Raw genomic sequence first — 19140 nt, 5'->3', positions numbered from 1 at the left:
TTTTAGGCCTGGCCAAAACTTTCCATGTGTCCCTGCAGTATCTGTTGAATCCGGAGACCCTAGGGATGCTACAGGCAAGTAAACCGGTCCTCAAAAATAAAAATAAAGGTGCTTTCCTTCTCGGCCCACAAGTCTGTGGTCACTGGAGTACATACCTCTGATTATATTGTGGTTCAGTGACTAAACTTTCCCTTTAAATTAGCCAGATTCTAAAACTAAAAAAAGCTAAAGAGAATCAAACAGAACCCCTCAGCCAGTAAAGGACAGAAGCATTATATAAATTAGAAATCTGTAAGTCAAAATCCCCATCCTTTGGTAGGTTGAGTATTTGAATTCTCTGTTCATGACAATGTACAACACATAATCGTCCATAATAAGTGGATATACTAAATGCAAATATATTCGCACTGTATATGTAAGACTATATAACATACGCCTTACGGAAAAGTAAGTTTGTGTTTATACCTATGGAAGTATAGTGTATATAATACTCAAAGATTATACCTATTACATCCATTTATACACACTTGTCAAGGCTTCCAGATTTGTCCTTTAGGTTAAATATTACCTTATTAAGAGCTATCAGCCGGTTACAAATGTCTTTTTGTTTGTCCCCCAGGCTACTATGGGGACGGCCTAAATGCCATCATTGTGTTTGCTGCCTGTTTTCTGCCAGACAGCAGTCGGGCGGATTACCACTATGTCATGGAAAATCTTTTCCTGTGAGTGATACTTCTGACAAAGTGCTTGGAGTGAATGTCTGTGGCATGTCATGACAGATAGAGCATCTTTAAGAAGAGGAAACAGAGGATGTAGAATATTCTCAGCCTTTGATGAAAAGTCAATGAAATCTCTGTCAAGGAATATTGCTCAAGAGGCTAAAACCTTTAAAAGAACTCTTTGGTCAGCAGAATGAATTGAAAACAAAACGAACACAGTTTTGCCTGCGCTCTAAAATTCTGTAACATTTCCTTTGGGTAAAGTGTTACTTTTGTTCCTTGATAACATGTTCTCCTTGAGGCTGATGATAACCTAGGTTCATTTATATCATTCACTTGGGCCCTTGGTATATGATAACATTGTCGATATTTTTGAAATTTAGGCTCTAACCCACACATTTTTTGAGTGTACCTGCATTAAAAAAAAAAAAAGATAACCATACAAATAAATGAGCAATACTCACTCTCAGAGACATAATCTTAGGGAACTGAAATCTTTTCAAGGTAAAGAGGTAATAAGCACAACCATTCTTCAATGTCATACTCCCTATTATTTAAAAGTTATATAATTAGAGTATAAATAAGATGGACTGTTTCATGTGGGAAATGAAAACACTCCTCTTCCTTCCTGTGATCAGATATGTAATAAGTACTTTAGAGCTGATGGTAGCTGAGGACTATATGATCGTGTACTTGAACGGAGCAACCCCGAGACGGAAGATGCCAGGGCTGGGCTGGATGAAGAAATGCTACCAGATGATTGACAGGAGGTATGTGGGCTCCAATATTTAATCCCTGTTTTGACTTCCTCGGTAACTCCCATTTCTAATTCCCAGTCATCTACCAAGAACGTGATCACATTTTAGGAATACTCAATTGTGCAGAGTTGAGATAGTAAATTATAAATGTATAAAAATATTAAGAGAAGTGTCCCTTGATGGCCCAAATCTGAAATAAATCTAGATTTTGTTGGATGTTGTCATCTCAAACCTGATGACCAAGTCTATTCTAAATTTTTGTAGATGTTTGTAGGGAACATCTCTTTGCCACATGGACGTGCGATTTATGCTGGTAAGCCAGTTTCACGTGACAAGTTTCAGGTTTCATTACAAGTTTCACGTGACCTTGATGCTGTTTCTGTGCCTGGGGACTGTTTCAGTTTGGGCAACCGTCATGCTCTTATTTCATTATTCACTGATCATTCAAGTTAACCACTAGTCCGTTTGGTGCCTTGGTGCACCTTTTCCCCAAGATGCTTTACTTCCATCCGTACTGGCTTGACTAGAACAAAATATGTTATATTCCCAACCACAGGAAAATTGTCATAAACCTACAAACTTAACGGTGTCTCTGATAAGGGTGGCATCTGCTTAGATGTGGCTCCTTGCATGATCTTATATTAATGAAGGTCCATCTAATGATCCAAACATTTATAAAGTAGCATTGCTAATGTTGAAAAGCATGCCTGAATGTCAAGAATGTCAAAATGGTAACCTGAAGGCCAGACAACCACATGATACACTGTCAGTTGTTTCATAATACAGAAGAAGACACCAAGGCTTAGTCAGTCCAATAAACTGGCTAAGTTGCTAGTAAGAGTATGCTCTTTTCAAAATAGTAAAGATAATGCTGGCAAAAACGAAAAGCGTTGTTAAGCAAAAATATACTACGATAGTTCTAGATTTAAGCACTCTGGAAATACCACCGTTCTGTTTTTACGTGGATTCCTATGGGAACATGAGGTTGGCATCATACAAGTTACAAATGGGATCTCAGAAAGTATTTTTTAATTAATCATGATCATTCTGTACTTTCCCATCAGGTAATAGTAACTTACCTAGAACTCTCTAATATTATAATATTCTTATTTGGGGATATACTTTCTGTTTTAACTCCTGCTGGAAATGGGTTATGAGTAATTCTTTTTCCTTTTTTTTTTAAAAAAACAGGTTGCGGAAGAATTTGAAATCATTCATCATTGTTCATCCGTCTTGGTTCATCAGAACAATCCTTGCAGTGACACGACCTTTTATAAGGTACGTATAAGGTATGTTGTTGTTATAGAAAAAGTAGAAGTGCTACTAGTAGTTTTCTAAAATATGTCCTATAAACAAGAATTCATAAACTGAGGTAATATTTAGGAAGACATATTTTGCCTCTGGCTTTCCTGGAAAGATATTTTGGACTAGCTAGCAAGAAACCTTAAGTAAGAATGAGCATTATTTTATTATAATGACTAATTTTCCCCAATATTACAAAACATTACGTCTTTATTACTTGCTATAACACAGATGATGTGTTCCATGCCACATTCCAGATGGGTACCCAATACCTTTAAAGTGATACGGTATTTTGTAGAGAATAGAAAAGGCAACATCACACAACAATGGAAAATAAAGACAAACCAAGGACAGAAACAGAAGCAATGACTGTCCTGATTCTTCTTCTTCTGAACAAACATCTCATAGGCCGCCAAACTCAGGGAAAGAGGCTGGGCAGCCATTTGAGAGCTTATTTTGATTTCCTATGCAGATTCTTGGTTCCGTGAATAGTTATTCACCATCTCTGTTGTATTAGATACTGTATAACCTTACGTTTTGGGGAAGCAAAGAAAAATAAAACAGGCCTCATAATGTGGTAAGACTTGGAACAGCTAGGGACGCCTGGATGGCTCAGTCAGTTAAGCGGCTGACTTTGGCTCAGGTCATGATCCCAGAGTCCTGGGATCGAGCCCCGCATCAGGCTCCTTGCTCAGCAGGGAGTCTGCTTCCTCCTCTCTCTGCCTGCCACTCTGCCTGCTTGTGTTCACTCTCTCTCTCTCTCTCTCTATCTGACAAATAAATAAATAAATAAAAATCTTAAAAAAAAAAAAAAAAAGACTTGGAACAGCTAAATGAAAGGGACAGGATGTATTCCCTAGAGAGCTTTCAGATAAAATACAGTCTTACCCAACATCCGGATGCAGAATAGATAAATTGAAAGTTTTCTGTTTCAGAGTTACTAATGAATTTCTAAGAAACACTGATCACTTCTGGAGGGAAAAAAAAAAGAAAACAACTGAAAGTTTAAAAACTTTATTTTTTACGTAGAATTTCCTGTGCCTTCCAGATTCATCCTTTTGTTCACTGGGCATTTACTCAGATACGGCATTTCTGTCTCCTGCAGCCAACAACCGAGCGGCATCATTCAACCTAGTTGCCCTCTGGCAAAGTTTAGTTCTTTACCATACTGTGTTCTATTGCTTTTAGTGTATGTGCTGCCGAAGCTGTTCAATTGCTTTTAAAAATAATGTGAAATATGTAAGGTATACAAAAAGCCATTTATTTTAGTAGTAGACAATGCTTTGATAGGGGTGTAGGAATCAATGCACACTGAAGAATTATAAAAAGTTTAATGGTGGAGTTTAATGGTGGGGCCTGGGTGGCTCAGTGGGTTAGGCCTCTGCCTTCGGCTCAGGTCATGATCTCAGGGTCCTGGGATCGAGCCCTGCATCGGGCTCTCTGCTCAGGGGGGAGCCTGCTTCCTCCTCTCTCTCTGCCTGCCTCTCTGCCTACCTGTGATCTCTCTCTGTCAAATAAATAAATAAAATCTTAAAAAAAAAAAAGTTTAATGGTGGATGCCTGGCTGGCTCAGTCAGTAGAGCATGTGACTCTTAACTCAGAATTGTAAGTTCAAGCCCCACCTTGGATGTTAAGATTACTTAAAAATAGAAAAAAAATTTTTTGAGTTTAATGGGTAAAAAAAGTAAACATTAATGTTCATATTCATTCACTGATGTCTATTTAATAATCTGGGCGTTATAGCTATAAAACAAGTAAGTTTCTTGATAAATAACCAAATTTCTGTAAGAATACCAAAAAATAATTATAATTCAATGTTATTTATTAAAGGGAGCTTCAAGACAATAAGTCTAGCAATAATAATAAAATTATATCAAATAGTATCGTGGTAAATTACAGAAAACAGTGGCTTACATTTATCAAGTATTTGCAGGCATTATTTCATTTACTTATAACAACTGTTCTCTGAAGCAGGCCTGTTTGCTATTTCCCTTATATAGGAAACCTCCCTGAGGTTTAGGAAGGTCAGATAAATTGTCTACAGCAAGAGCAAGCCAACCCGTTGCGTGAGGGATCGGACGGTACACGTTTTAGGTTGTGTGAGCCATCTGGTCTCAGTCACGGCTGCTCAGCTCCCATGCTCGGTCAAAAGCAGTCACGGGCAGCATGTGGATAAGGAAGTGTGGCTGTCTTCCAGGCCACCGTGATACAGGAACACTGAAATTGAATTTCCTAAAAATTGTTACATGCCATAAGGTAGTCTTGTTTTGATCTTTTTTCAAATATTTTTTAAAAATGTAAAAACCATTCGTAGCTGGAGAACTGTAAAAAACAGTCAGCAAGCTGGCTTTGGCCCATGGGCTCTAGTTCACCAACCCCAGATCTAATGTAATAAAGACTCGGGCTTTGAACCCAATTGTCCGCCTCCCTATAAAGAAAACACATTTCAAGCACTTAAACATTGTATCCTACGGGGGAGGGGGGGTCACCTGGGTGGCTCAGTTGGTTAGGCGACTGCCTTTGGCTCAGGTCATGATCCTGGAGTCCTGGGTTCGAGTCCCACATCGGGCTCCCACCTCCATGGGGAGTCTGCTTCTTCCTTTGACCTCCTCTCTTATGCTCTCTCACTCTGTCTCTTTCTCAAATAAATAATAGAAAATTTAAAAAAACAACATTGTATCCTTCAGTCTTATCCTGTGAGACCCTCCTTGAGGATCCCCCTGCAAGTCAGTCTGTATCAGCATAGCCATAGACTTGAAAAAAGAGGTCACTAAAATGTATTCCAGGTCTTTTCCTATGATAGAGGTAGATGGGAAATTCTTTTTTTTTTTAATGTGAAGTGGAGATTGAGAGATGCATTAGCTCCGTTGCTGTCCTCAGGAAGCTCAGGGCCTAGCAGCTGGCATAGGCAGACAGGTGAGCAGTTACAATGCAGGGTACCACTGAAGCAGGGTGGGCGTGATAACTCAGGGTGCAGGCGAGTCTGGGGTAACAGGGGGAGAGTAGGGGAGGAGAGGCTGCATCAAGAGAGGCGTTCCAGAAGAATGAGCCATCAGGGTGAGTTTTGAAGAACTGAGTGGACTGGTTAGCGGACCCCAGGTGGAACCGACATGACTAAATTAGCTGAACCCGGGTAGAAACCAACACAACTGGTTAGCTGAACCCAGGTAGAACCGACAGGTGCAGACACACCAAGGAGACAATATGGCATGTTTGGAGAGCTGTACATTCTAGTGAACATTTCCCTGGAGCTGGAGGCTCCCCACCGGCCCCCCACGCCATCTTTTATCAGAACCTGAATTTAGCTCAGAACGTCCAGAGGAAGGAAGAGGCCTCACATAGCAAGCTTATCACTGGTGGTGTATGTTCACCCACAACTTATCAGCCTACAGGTGACTGTGAGGAGACAAAGTTATTCACAAGTCACAGCCAGTGGCTCAGGGTCAAGCTCCAAGTACATGTGAAAGAGAAACAGAGAAATGACCCTGCAGTTGCTTCCTTCTAGAATGCAAACAGTAGTTGAATGGAGAGGGAGGGGCAGACGGCTCAGCGTGGTCAGTAGACTGGGGGAGGTCTTTTCGGAGGGAACTCTTCAAGAAAGTTCAGGGCTTGGTCAAGTTCCCTTTCGAGTGGAATGATCCATTTTAAAAATTAGTTTGCAAATGCCTTCTTCTTATAAAACACCCAATCAGGGGTGCCTGGGTGGCTCAGTTGGTTAAGTGACTGCCTTCAGCTCAGGTCATGATCCCGGAATCTCAGGATTGAGTCCCGCATTGGACTCTCAGCTCCACGGGAAGTCTGCTTCTCCCTCTGACCTTCTCCGACTCTCTTTCTCTCTCAAAAAGATAAATAAAATCTTTAAAAAAAAAATCCAATCGTTAAGGATAAGATCAAGTTTTTCCTTCAACAACAACCAGTTCCTGTTCCTCCCTCCCTTCCCAGAGGCAAATTCCTAGATCAGTGTCAGCGGTATTTCATGTTGTTTTCTGTACATGTACACACTTCTAACATGATAATGTTTAGATGAGAGCTGTTTGTAATTCAGATTCAGTTACAGAACATGTTTTTGAACACTGGAACATCTGGAATGAACTCTCCAGCTAAAACTTAAAAGAAGAAAAAAACTAAAAATATTCAAGCTAAAACCTTAAGAAGTAAATGAGTTTACATATACTTTAAAAACAGATCAACCTTGGTAAATTCTGAAAGAACTAATGACAAGATTTTTGTTTGGTAAAAACAAATAAGCAAACAAAGCCAAACAAACCATAAACCAATGACTATGGAGAGTGGCAGGAACCACTGGGCACCATGCGATGTGTGGTTATGAGTGTAGACCCTGAGCGGGGGATGGGTGAAATCAGTGATGGGGAGTCAGGAGCACAGGTGTTTTCGATGAACCCCAGGTGATGTATGGAAGTGTGAATCACTCTATATATAGTACACCTGAAATGAATTTAACACTGTAGGTTGAAGAACTGGAACTAAAAGAAAAACTTAAAAAAAAAAAAAAAATGAGTGTAGACTCCAGTCAAACTGCCTGAGTTTGAATCCAGCCTCTACCACTTACTGAAGGTGAGACCTTGAGCAAATACTTACTTTCCTGTGTCTCGAGTTTCCTTATCTTTAAAAACAAAATAATGGGACGCCTGGCTGACTCAGTAGAGCATGTGACTCTCGATCTCAAGATTGTGAGTTCAAACCCAGCCCTACGTGCAGCAGAATTTACTTAAAATAAGTGAAAAATAATTTTAAAAGACCACTAGGAGCATCTTTTTAAAAGACAGAGAAGAAGGGGCACCTGGGTGGCTCAGTGGGTTGAGCCTCTGCCTTCGGCTCGGGTCATGATCCCAGGGTCCTGGGATCGAGCCCCACATCGGGCTCTCTGCTTGGCGGGGAGCCTGCTTCCCCCTCTCTCTCTCTGTCTGCCTCTCTGCCCACTTGTGATCTCTCTCTCTGCCGAATAAATAAATTTAAAAAATCTTCAAAAAAAAAAAAAAAGAGAGAAGAAGAATAGCATCTCCATCATTAGGCTATAAGCAGAAATAAGTGAGTTAATAAATATAAACCACTTAAAACAGTATCTGGCATGTTGTAGCTACTCAAATATGTAGCCTTTCTTTTTCGTAAGTGCTGGGCCAAGGTGTTGCATTTTTCAGGATTTGCAAGAGGCAATAGCCTTAGGAGGGATGAAGTAGCCATTAATGGTATCTTTTTTTCTTTTCTTTTAGTTCAAAATTCAGCAGTAAAATTAAATATGTCAATAGCTTATCAGAACTCAGTGAGCTGATCCCAATGGATTGCATCCATATTCCAGAGAGCATCATCAAGTAAGTCTGGATGGTTTCCAAGATTTGGTAAGAAATACTGCATGTTTGGAGAGGGAGGTTGGGAAAGAACTTTCTGGAATACTGGGAAAATGACATGATCTTCTATTTAAAATGAATATTAAATGTGTTCCAATAAATAGAGATTTTTTTTTCTCATATCCCATAGAGAACTGTTCTGTTCTTTCAGATCCTTTCACACAGTCTTCTCTTGGGATTATTGATTATTGCTCATTTCACCTTGAATTTTGCTACCATTTTGGGGAACAGCGTGAAGTTAACATTCATCAGCGAACCTGTCACCTGTGTCTCCCACTCTCACAGACACCGCTGGGGCTGAGCATCGCTTTGGTTTCTTTATTGCCTTAGAGAAAGGAATGTACCCACGTGACCCTGGGAAAAGGGGAGGGGGGAGGCTACCGTTTCTCTGTTTTGCTCTACATCCTTTTCCTTCATGGTTCCCTTCAGGTGAAAGGTAAGGCAGAGTGGTGGGTGGCGTGGTTAGGGAGGACCCCCTTCCTCAGGACAGGGTACTGTAGCTGCAGCCTCTCAGGAGCAAGCATGGAGACGGAAGGTCGCTGAATCATGCTGTGAAAATAATGAGTAACAGTGAATACCAACCGCTTGGAGCTGAGACTTAAAAATAGGGATACTGACAAATGAACCCTCCTTTTGGTTCACTGTTGCAAAGAACCATTGTTTTCTGTGGATCGTGCTTTTCTTCCACTGTGTCTGATTCACTCGTTTTTTTTATTTGCTTAAAAGTGGGAGGAATTTAACCATGAGCTCAAAGAGAACAGATAAGGATACCACCACCCCAACCCTGGCCCCTTCTTCCTCCATAAGATGGGTAGCAAAATGGACCCCCCCAGTTTGCACTTCCAAAAAAGAGTCCCTTGACTAAAAAAATTAGATTAAAAAAAAAAGGAAAAGAAATTGGAAGGAAAGGACTTGGATTTAGTGGCAATGCTCTGTCGGACATAGACATGCTTATTTATATTACGTGTTTAATCTCCACAGTAAACCCCCTTCCACACATCAAGGAAGCTAATAGTAAAGAAACGTTACTTAGGCAAAGTGTAAGTAGGGGCAAGGATGAGATGGAACTAGAATTCACCCCTAGGTCAGCCTGGCACCGGAATCCCCATCCCCTTTTCTAGTAGTTTCCTTGACCTCCTTTAATGTATCTATCTGAAGTCAAAGCTCAGAAACAAATGCATTTGGTTTACCTTGTGCTGACTCGAGGTGAACACAGGATAGTGATTTGGCTCAGAACTGCCAGTTGGCTCAGCCGAATCAAGCAGTGTTTCTCTAAGTGTAACCATGGCCTCGATGCTCGTCAGCTTCTGGGCCTCCCATACCCAGCCTACCTCACCGCTCTGTCCTGCTGCCTCAGAAAAGTGCATCCCCATCTCCAGAGCTACTCCTACTCTTTTTTTAAAAAAAGTAACTGGAGGGGCACCTGGGTGGCTCAGCCGGTTAAGTGACTCGTGGTCTCAGCTCAGGTCTTGATCTCAGGGTCATGAGAAAAAAAAAAAAAAAAAAAAAGGAACTGGAGCACCACCTCATATAATGCTGTCTCCCTTTACAGAAGATGACAAGGACATTCTGCCTTCAAGGGTAAATGGCCAGTTTCTAGGCAAATATAGTAATGCTTCCATGGTGTGGCAGCTGGAAAAAGAGAAGGGAATGGGTGTTGGAGACTTAGCATTAGATCTGAAACTTCCTCTTGTTCCCCGATGTCTCTAAGACTTCAGGCAACCCATCAAAACTCTCCATGTCTCAGCCGCAGCACCCAGAAAATGGGGAAGTAGGGGGCAATTCATAGAAAGGTCCGAGCATTGAATGACAATGTACGTAATGCCTTCAGGAAGCCTCCTGGCCTCCGTTGGCAATCCAGAATGTTATTTATCATACTGATGTTGCTGTTGGGGACGATCATATGGGACCATTTAAATGAGAAGTTAAACATGTCCAGGGCACTTTTCATTCATCGACACCCATCATTGTTCAAAGGTTCCCGTTCAGGAGAAGTTTCTTCAAGAGGAAGGGTTCTGTCTGGAAGAAATTGACAACCATCTATGTCCTCCCTTACCTCCATGTTTTCTCCTGTCTTGTGCAATCCGTGTTCTCTGCGTGTCCTTTCTGCCACTTCCGTTCCTGGCCACCCTTGTCTCATTTTCACGTTATGCCATTTTCAAATTGATACGAGCCATGGCCCCTTCCTGTTACTGAGTAACATTCAGGGAGTCTGGTCTTGGCCAATCCCAAAACCAGTATTCAGCTGGGCTGGAGACTGTCATCAAAGGGCTTAAATGAAAGAAAAACGTGCCCAATCTGGAATCTGATTTCTCGTCACTGATTACAGTCAATTCTTGTTATTTGTGGCAGTGCTGTTCTAGAACCCTGAGTGGCGAATACCGAACCGTTGTTCCTAGGGGAAGTCCGAGGCTAGGTTTCTGCAAGCATCTGGTGAATTTTCAGGAACCAGTTAACACATAACCTTGTTCTCTGTGTGTTTCTGTTTAAAGACACCGTATCTGATATACATTGTTGACTCACTAACATTGAATTCACGACCAACGACGCCGTAACTCCTGCCTAAACAAAGCCTCTGTAACACACATACATTCTCCATAAGGCTCCTCACAGCCTTCCTGTGCTGGGGAACACCAGCCAGTGCCTAAGCACTATGTTTAGAGGCCGTTTTAAGTGGCGAGATCACCAAGAAAAAGCACAAACAAGGAAAACATGGCACTAAATAGGTGGCCGATAGAATGCCTATTGACAGCACGAGAGCTAAACCGAGAACCTTGTCTTGTTCAGCCTCAGCTGGGAACATGCCCAGCAGGGGACTCAAATGTTTGGCCGTCCGTGAAAGTCAGCAAGTGACCACGAAGGTGCCACGGTGTTCATTCTGGGGTTACAGATAAACGTTTCATAAGTAGGCAAATTTGCAAACAGTATCTGCGAATAATGAGGATTGGCTGTCTATCATTACGAATTCTATATCATCGATTATATCCAATGAAAATAAGTCTTCTCCCCAAAGGCAATTTGATTATTCTTGGGGGGCGCGGGGGGGGGGTAGACTTTTGCTCTCATGTGTTGACTGTTCTGTAAACCACGTACCTGACATTTTCTCCACCTGTGTGCTCATTCTCCTCAATGCATTCATCTTTTGTCTCGTAAGGTACGATGAAGAGAGATCTTATAAGAGAAGTGTAAGGTAAAATCTCCCGAGCTACAGTTCGTGCTGGACCCTCTGTGTGTGTGCACCAGTGTCCTCCTCGTGGGTGACCTCAACATGCTACCAGAGCGAGAGGTCATTCTATCCGCCCCTTGTAGTCTACCATTCTGGGTCTTTGTCTTGTGTGTAAAGCTGTTGAGGTCAGCCTGATCTGCAAGCGAAACCCACTAAATCCGATCTGCCCTTGACCTGGCCCAGGCTGCTAAAGCTCTCTCTCTAACTCTACCCAACAGACTGATGTGGATGTTTTCGGCTTTATCCAGCCCGCATGTTTCTCATCTCTTTGCAACTTGTATATCTACCTTTAGGAAGGACTTTGCAAAGTAAACACACAGAAACACCGAATGGGAGGACATGGCACCATGTCTAAATGGGAGGAGCCCGTCTCGGTGCTCCAAAGGATGGTTTCTAAAAGCACATATGCTCCACTTATGTTTGGCTCCGCTTTGCCGGGTGACTCTCTCACGCTGTGCTTGCTTCTTTTTTGTTTCTTTTCTACACCAATAATTTTTGCTCGTGCAGACTGGATGAAGAACTGAGAGAAGCATCAGAAGCAGCTAAGTAAGACTTGGTTTTCGTTCAGCAGCTGGCGTGATGTTGGCTTGCATTTCAGGAATGAGTTGGGAGGACCTGCATGCCTGGTGTTTTATTCCTGCATCCTGAAAATAATGCTGCACTTGAAATCTTCCCTTTGTCCCATGATAGATACAATTTCTGATATTCCCACCACCATCTATTTCCCCCTGGGATCTTGGTTATCTTAAGGAATGCCTTTGTTACTGTGGTTTCTTTCTTCTTTCTTTTTTTTAATGTACATGCAATTTTTGGCACCACAGCCCAGGAACACATCACAGGCATTGCCACATAACATAACATCGCATGATTGTTAGATATTTTGAGGTCAACAAAAAGCTCACTAATTCATACTAATGGAGAGAAATGATGACATGTCAAAATCTGGAATATTTTTCTAGAACCAGTTTCACCACTCTCCAAGATTTTTTAAAGCACCTTATTTAGTGACTTGGAAGTATTGCTTAACAAAATAATGCTTCTGAGCTACTTGGATGAATAGGAAAAGAATCATTACTCCCGATTGTTAAAGTATAATTTTCAGAAAGGCAAAATCTTAACTTTAATGCAACTATGAAATGAATACATGCCAGTGATTTTATTCAACTAATTATTTAATGAAGGAACCAGTGAAGTGTTAAAACCAGTTCAAAGAACGTTTAAGAAACTAGATTTCATTGGGTGATTTATCAAGGAATGTTAGGATAAGATTATTGGTTTAGGGGCACCTAGGTGGCTCAGTGGGTTAAGCCTCTGCCTTCGGCTTAAGTCATGATCTGAGGGTCCTGGGATCGAGCCCCACGTCGGGCTCTCTGCTCAGCAGGGAGCCTGCTTCCCCCTCTCTCTCTGGCTTCCTCTCTGCCAACTTGTGATCTCTATCAAATAAATAAATAAAATCTCAAAAAAAAAGAAAGACTATTGGTTTAGATACAAAATGGATCAGTATCCAGCAGGGCAATAAACTATAAGGATTATCTTTTCCACTGGACAGAAATTATTTGCATCTCTGTTGGACAAAAATTGTACAAGTTAACCTCTGCCCCCCAATAGCCCATAGACAGAAAATCAACTCAGCATTGCTTTGAAAGAAAACCCAGTAATTTCCTCTTCTTATTTCCAAGTTCCAAAACTAATTTTTCTGACCCAATGTGTCAAATGTAGACGAGCACTATTTGGAATGTTTACTATATTAAAGCTTCTCCATTTCGATTGTTGCTTACACTGTTAAATTCTATAAGTATTTCCCATTTTAAAAGATATTGCAAAAAGAGAAACCCAGGCAACGTCCAAACAGCTACAAATTCTGAATAAATAAGATTTTATTTTCTGTATGAGTATAAATGCCCATTCCTCCTGAGAACAATCCATTGAGATTTTTTTTTTCCTACAGCACATTTTCATTGCAGGTAATCTCTAGAATTATTTGTCTGTAGAGCTGGTCTTTTGGGTTAAAATTCAAGGAAAAGGGCCACCTGGCTGGCTCAGTTAGAAAAGCATGCTACTCTTCATCTCAGGGCTGTGAGTTCAAGCCCCGCATTTGGCACAGAGCTCACTTAAAAAAAAAAAAAAAAGAAGACTGAAGTTAATTAATTAGTTAATTAATTAAAGGAAAGATTTTTGCCTTAGAAACATTGGCATTAATGTAGTTTCCTATTACAATATTCCTATCTTTTCGTTTTCTTTCAAGATAAGGGACACCCGTTTACACTTAACAATACTCAAAAGTATTTGAATTTCTACTCTAACAGACTCTTCTCAGTCTCTGACTCAAACCAGAAGTTGGAAAAGAAAGGAAGACGTTAGGAACAAAGGACCCAGATGTTGGCCTAGCAGGCCCTGTTAACATCTATCTGCACTCAATTTGCATGGTGTCATGAGATTCCCCAGAGACAGAAAGAGCAATGAGTTTCTCCTTCAGATTTTTTTTTTAAGGATGATAACATATTTATAAAATTAAGGAGGTGTTTTCGAGACTAAAGATTGAGGAGAGGGGTGCCTGGGTGGCTCAGTGGGTTAAAGCCTCTCCCTTTGGCTCAGGGCATGATCTCAGAGTCCAGGGATCGAGCCCCGCATCAGGCTGTCTGCTCAGCAGGGAGCCTGCTTCCCCCTCTCTCTCTGACTGGCTCTCTGTGTCCTTGTGAACTCTGTCAAATAAATAAATAAGATCTTTAAAAAAAAAAACAGATTGAGAGGAAAAACAGTAATTTTCCAGCCAAACCCATTATAAACTCATATTGCCATGTTCTTTCCTTATTACCATAAATCTTGCCTCCTTCGATAGACTTTCCCTCCCTCCATATTTCTGCCCTTCCTGCTATCATTTTGGGTTTATTGTCTAGCTTTCTCTTCCGTCCTCTCCAATCTGTCCCTCTCTTCTCTTCCCCACCCCCACACACTCCCTCCCCAGGCATCCACTTGGTGTCGGGTGGTCCTGAGATGACTTGATCTCCTCCCTGATGGAAGCACCAAGCATGCCTAGAGTACATAATAGATGCTCCGTAAATTTCCGCTGCGTAAATTGATGAATGTGCATAGAATTAAGTTCATCACCGCGGAGCAGAATCACCTGGAGCACTTGCTCCGACACGGTGTCCCGGGGCTCGGCTCAGAGCTCCTGAGTTGGCAGGCCCGAGAGTCTGTAATTCTGACCCATTCCCGTGACGCCAAGGCTGCCCGGCCAAGGACCACGCTCCGAGAATCCGCACCTTTTGGGAGTCTTTGCTCGTGGTGGGGGTTCAGCGGGTAAGCTGCCTGTCTGAATCCCCCTCTAGCTGATCCTCCTTCTTTTGGTGGTGACATTACATGCCTGAGAACTTGAAATACATTTGCCCATTTGAAAATGTAAGGGGAAAGAACTTTACTCTGTTGGCCCCACAGATGACTGCAATGCCTGTAAACCTAACCATTTCAGCCTGCTAACTATAGCTCCTTAACTACCTTTCGGCCTCTGAAGTGGCTCCCACATCCTTGGACAGACTCTGTAGGTTGATTTGGGGATTCAGAAAACATGATCACTACAGACCTATGGTTAGGTTCTAGAAGCCAGGTAACCCAGGTTCTTTCTATTAAGACACACCCTGTCCTTCTATGTGACCTCTACTTAAAAGCTCAGGCTGGTTCTAACCAAAGGCAAACATCTACCTTGTCAGGGAACAAAAACTGTCTTTCTGCTGTTTTGCTTTATTTTCAAACGTTCACCTTTTCCCCCACATACTCACACACCACCTCGTAGCTGATTTTCAGAAGGTGATTTCTTCACACTGACTTATGCTTTCCTTAAAACTTGACATCAGTACAGGAAGGAAAATACGTGGTGGTGGGGGGGGCTAGTTGTGTATAGAGAGCAATGCTTATTCCGAAAATGGTAAAGAATCCATCAGCCGCCTTTGAGTGACAGTATTCAATGGATTGCAAATTGCTGTTTTCACTGGAAGGATTACGCAAAGTTAAAAGAGAAAAAAACCAGAAAAGCTAGATTCAGAAGAATGGCTTTTCTTGATTCCATTCCAGCTTCGCTAGGTTTTCTAGCCTACTCTCAACATTTGCCTCACCGTCCTTGTTCACTCAAGTTACCAAACAGCCTCCATAAAAATACCTGAACCCCGGGGGGGGGCCGGGGGGGGGGGGAGATGGGGAGGGGAGGGAGGCGGCCTGTCCTTCCCAGGGAGGTCACCTTCCACCATTTCAACTAAATGCCTGATGTGAATAACTGACCCTCTTATGTTCAAACAGATGTATTAGCTAATGAAAGAATTCACATTAGAAAAGGAACTCTTTCATTTTAAAAGAGCGTAGAGGGGCTCCTGGGTGGCTCAGTCGGTTGAGCATCTGACTCTTGGTTTTGGCTCAGGTCATGATCTCAGGGTCCTGAGATCAAGCCCCAAGTCCGGCTCCATGCTGAGCATGGGTCTGCTTGAGGTTTTTCCACCCTCCCCCAGCTTCCCCTTCTGCTCCTTCCCCTGCTCTCATGCTCTTGCTTTCTCTCTCTTTCTCTCTCTCTTCCTCAGATAAATAAATAAGTAAAATGTTTTTTAAAAAGAAAAAGATCATAAAATCTCTTTAAATAGTTTGTTTGCCAATCCAATATGACCAGAGGGGTGAAAGTAAAAGTTGAAGTGTACTAATCAAAAAGTAATATAAAACACATGTGAAATTTGCTTACAGAGGAATCCCACCAATACGGAAGATCAGAAGCAGCTAATATGACACCAAAAGCACAAACACTTTCATACATCGTAAGAAAACTCATTTCATTATTTCATAGAGTTACATTTTTCTTTCTGGACACATTCAGTTTAGGTTAATCTTGGGATTCACTCCTATTACCTAAACACAGCTCAGCGGTATAGTAGTAAGTGTCCTATTATTTCTGTTAACAGGGAAAGCTGACACTGGCATTTTTTCTTCTAGTGTCTAGGAAAATCCTCGTTCTTGTGCAAAGTGACAGTTAACTGTTCGTGTGCAAATAAAATTAGGCCGCTTGAGAGGGACTGTCCTTGGTGTATAAAGTATGTTATTTGGGTTCCAAATAAAAATTTGCAATAGCATGCTCTCTGAATAAGACAGATTGAAAAGTCTGGAAAAAGTAACAAGACCAAAAGAGACCACTGGAGCTTTTTGGAATTTCAATCTTCCTTTCATGCTTCTAAATCATGGGCCATTACTACGTTTCAAAACCAATGGTAAAAAAAAAAAAAAAGGTAAAAGAATCAGGTGCAGCTTTGTTCCACATTAGCAATGAGACAACATCAAACAGTTTAATCTGCCCGTGTCTATTGTGCTACAAAGTGGTAACAGTGCAGAAAATGTTTACCTGCTCCCTATTTTGTTTTTCTCCTTGCACTCAGAACTAGCTGCCTTTACAATGATCCAGAAATGTCTTCCATGGAGAAGGAGTAAGAATTCACCATCCATAACATCTGTGTGGTGACTGGTAGCCTTGTATGGCTGGGCTCTGAAAGAAAACAAAAACACACCAAGGATTGGGTAAACTCTGTTCAGATGTTCGGCTCTCAGGTTCTCTACTCCTCACATCAGAACCTTACAAGAGAAGTGTGCCCGCTTCACACCGTCTCTTTCGTGATCACTATTACATTCCTTAAAGACAGCTTAAATCTAGTTGGCATTCCATTTTCTAATCCAAAAATGAGCAGAAAAGGAATATTAGAGCCAGATGTGAGAGCATTTGGGCAGGAGGAATGCAACTCTGCTTTCCGAATTACATCATCTATTTTAATTAGTGAAAGTTGGCCCTTCCTTTTGAACTTCCTATTTTGGTGGAGGGGGAGAAGAGGTCCTTGTTTGGAAAATTCCAGGAGACAGTGGAGTCTGGATGGAGCTTTAGGAATGAGCTAGTCCAGGTGGCCTCATCCTGGCAGAAATGGGAATCAAACACGTAGTGAGTGCTGACCCCTAGCCCGGGTGTGTGTGAAAAGCCTCAGGCATGTTACCTGACTTTTAGCCTCAGGATAAGCCTACGAGGTACATTTTACAGCTATGGAAAGAGGGGCGTAGAGAGATTATCCGACCTGTCCCCACGCTTTACAGTTGTAAAAAGGTCCCAGAGCCGGGAATTGGAGTCTGTAGTTCCAGAGCCAGTGGTTTTGAAATCTGAGAGAGGTGGTCATCCTTCTGGAATGGCTGTGCAGCCTCTGATCTAACTTCGGTTAGACTGGAGAAGGACAAACTTAGTTGCCTAAGGGAACAGACTTGTCAGTTTCAGGGATTCGAGTGTGCTCCTCCCAGGGAACCTGGCCATCCCGCCGAGGGCTGCTGATCCGATCTCAGTTGTGGAGAATTGAACGCAGTCCTTCCCGGGAACTCAGGAGGGGCAAAGATGGGACTTAAACATGTCCGCTACTGCGTTGTGTTCTCTTTGGACCTCCTTTCCCTCAAGGTCCAAAGCAAGGATGGAAAATCATAGGGCAGCCCCTGTGCGGGGGGGCTGCGATGACCTGACAGTTTAAGGCAGTTTATGGACCAAAAGCCCAGAGAGAAGGTCCCCACAAAAGAGTCAAGAACGAAGGCCATAAGGGGACCTTTGGAAATCTCACAGCTATTTTTCTGAAGGTTTCACCTGTCCCACCTCTTTCTCTTTGAGATGAAGGCAACAGTTGCTTCAAGCAAACTGCCACACCCAAGTTCTGCAAAGCCAAAACTCCCTCTGGCCACCTTCATTCTTCCGCAAATTTCTCCTCCCTCCGCAAAACAGCGCCCCCTAGCGCAGAGTCCTAGGCCTGCAGTTCACCCACCTCGCGGAGGGCTTGTCGCTCACCGGCCCAGGCTGTGACATCTGCGGGCTTACCCACTCCTCCGCCTGTCCTGTGTGTTCGGCTCCTTGTTTGTATGTAGAGCTCATGGGGTTGCGGGGAGGGCAAAGCACTTTCTGTTTGGGTTCATGGCAGGGCGGGGCGCGGGGGAGGGAGGGGACGCTGCCAAGGTTAATGTTACTTCCCACTTCTTAGAACAGACTCCACCTCGCTTTGGTTTTCTGCAGCCCGGTCTTCCCCAAGCCCTTATCAGGCACCTGATCGCAGCGCAGAGGAGATCCAGGCTGGGGGACGGGAGTGGCCAAGAAGTTCTTATGCTCACTTCTAGCCCTGGATTTCTGGCTTTCATTAGTATAAGAAGAAGGGGCTTCATTTACCTTTGGCTCCTGCATGGAAGCATTTTACCCCTTCTGTAGTGAATATAGAATGGACGATCTGCAAAGGCTGTTTCAAGGAGCTCAGTTAAGCCAAGATTCAAATGAAATGTGGCCCTCTCCTCTTCCTTTAGAGAAAGTGGGCGAAGTTACGCCTATACCCCATCTGCCTACAGAAAACACAAGAGTCTGTGTTGAGCATTGAACAATATTGTCAGATACTTTGTGAGGAACCTCGTTTGACACATCTGAGAAGCCAAAACGACCTGTAGTTTCCACTCCCTGGAAAGTTGCTTATAGAAGTCTCAGCCCCCCTACCCACAAGGGAGGAATATTCCTTTTGTATTGTAATTCTGATTCAAGGTAAATTTTCCCCCCAAAGCCTTCTGTTTTAAAGAGTATCTCCAGGTGCTTGTCTCCTCTCCTTTCAAGTTTGGATTTTATTTGTCCGTTCATGTCCTAAAACTTGTGTATGCTTTTAAGATATTTTTACATAAATAAAAAGTGTATCTGATCCAGGGGATGTGGTACTGTTTGGAGAAACTTCAATTAGGAGGATTGCTGGTAC

The 19140-nt window shown here is 42.4% G+C and overlaps 1 protein-coding gene across 4 annotated transcripts in view; it reads left to right on the top strand.

The window, feature by feature from the left end:
* The window catches only part of PRUNE2 (prune homolog 2 with BCH domain), a 260015-nt gene that overhangs the window by 236429 nt on the left and 4446 nt on the right, over positions 1-19140 (top strand). For 2 of the 4 annotated variants that reach the window (XM_080820335.1, XM_080820334.1), the window contains exons 13-19: positions 620-722; positions 1358-1489; positions 2669-2755; positions 8011-8109; positions 11300-11335; positions 11879-11917; positions 16777-16824. In XM_080820335.1, the coding sequence (XP_080676461.1) occupies positions 620-722; positions 1358-1489; positions 2669-2755; positions 8011-8109; positions 11300-11335; positions 11879-11917; positions 16777-16824 (544 nt within the window). The remainder of the gene's footprint in view (positions 1-619; positions 723-1357; positions 1490-2668; positions 2756-8010; positions 8110-11299; positions 11336-11878; positions 11918-16776; positions 16825-19140) is intronic. The other 2 variants (XM_080820337.1, XM_080820336.1) reach the window with 1 other exon arrangement.

Source organism: Martes martes, assembly GCF_963455335.1.
Source record: "Martes martes genome assembly, chromosome: 12".
In the NCBI taxonomy this organism is placed as follows: domain Eukaryota; kingdom Metazoa; phylum Chordata; class Mammalia; order Carnivora; family Mustelidae; genus Martes; species Martes martes.
Note: the sequence above shows the minus strand (reverse complement) of the source record. Positions and strands in the feature narration are given on the sequence as shown.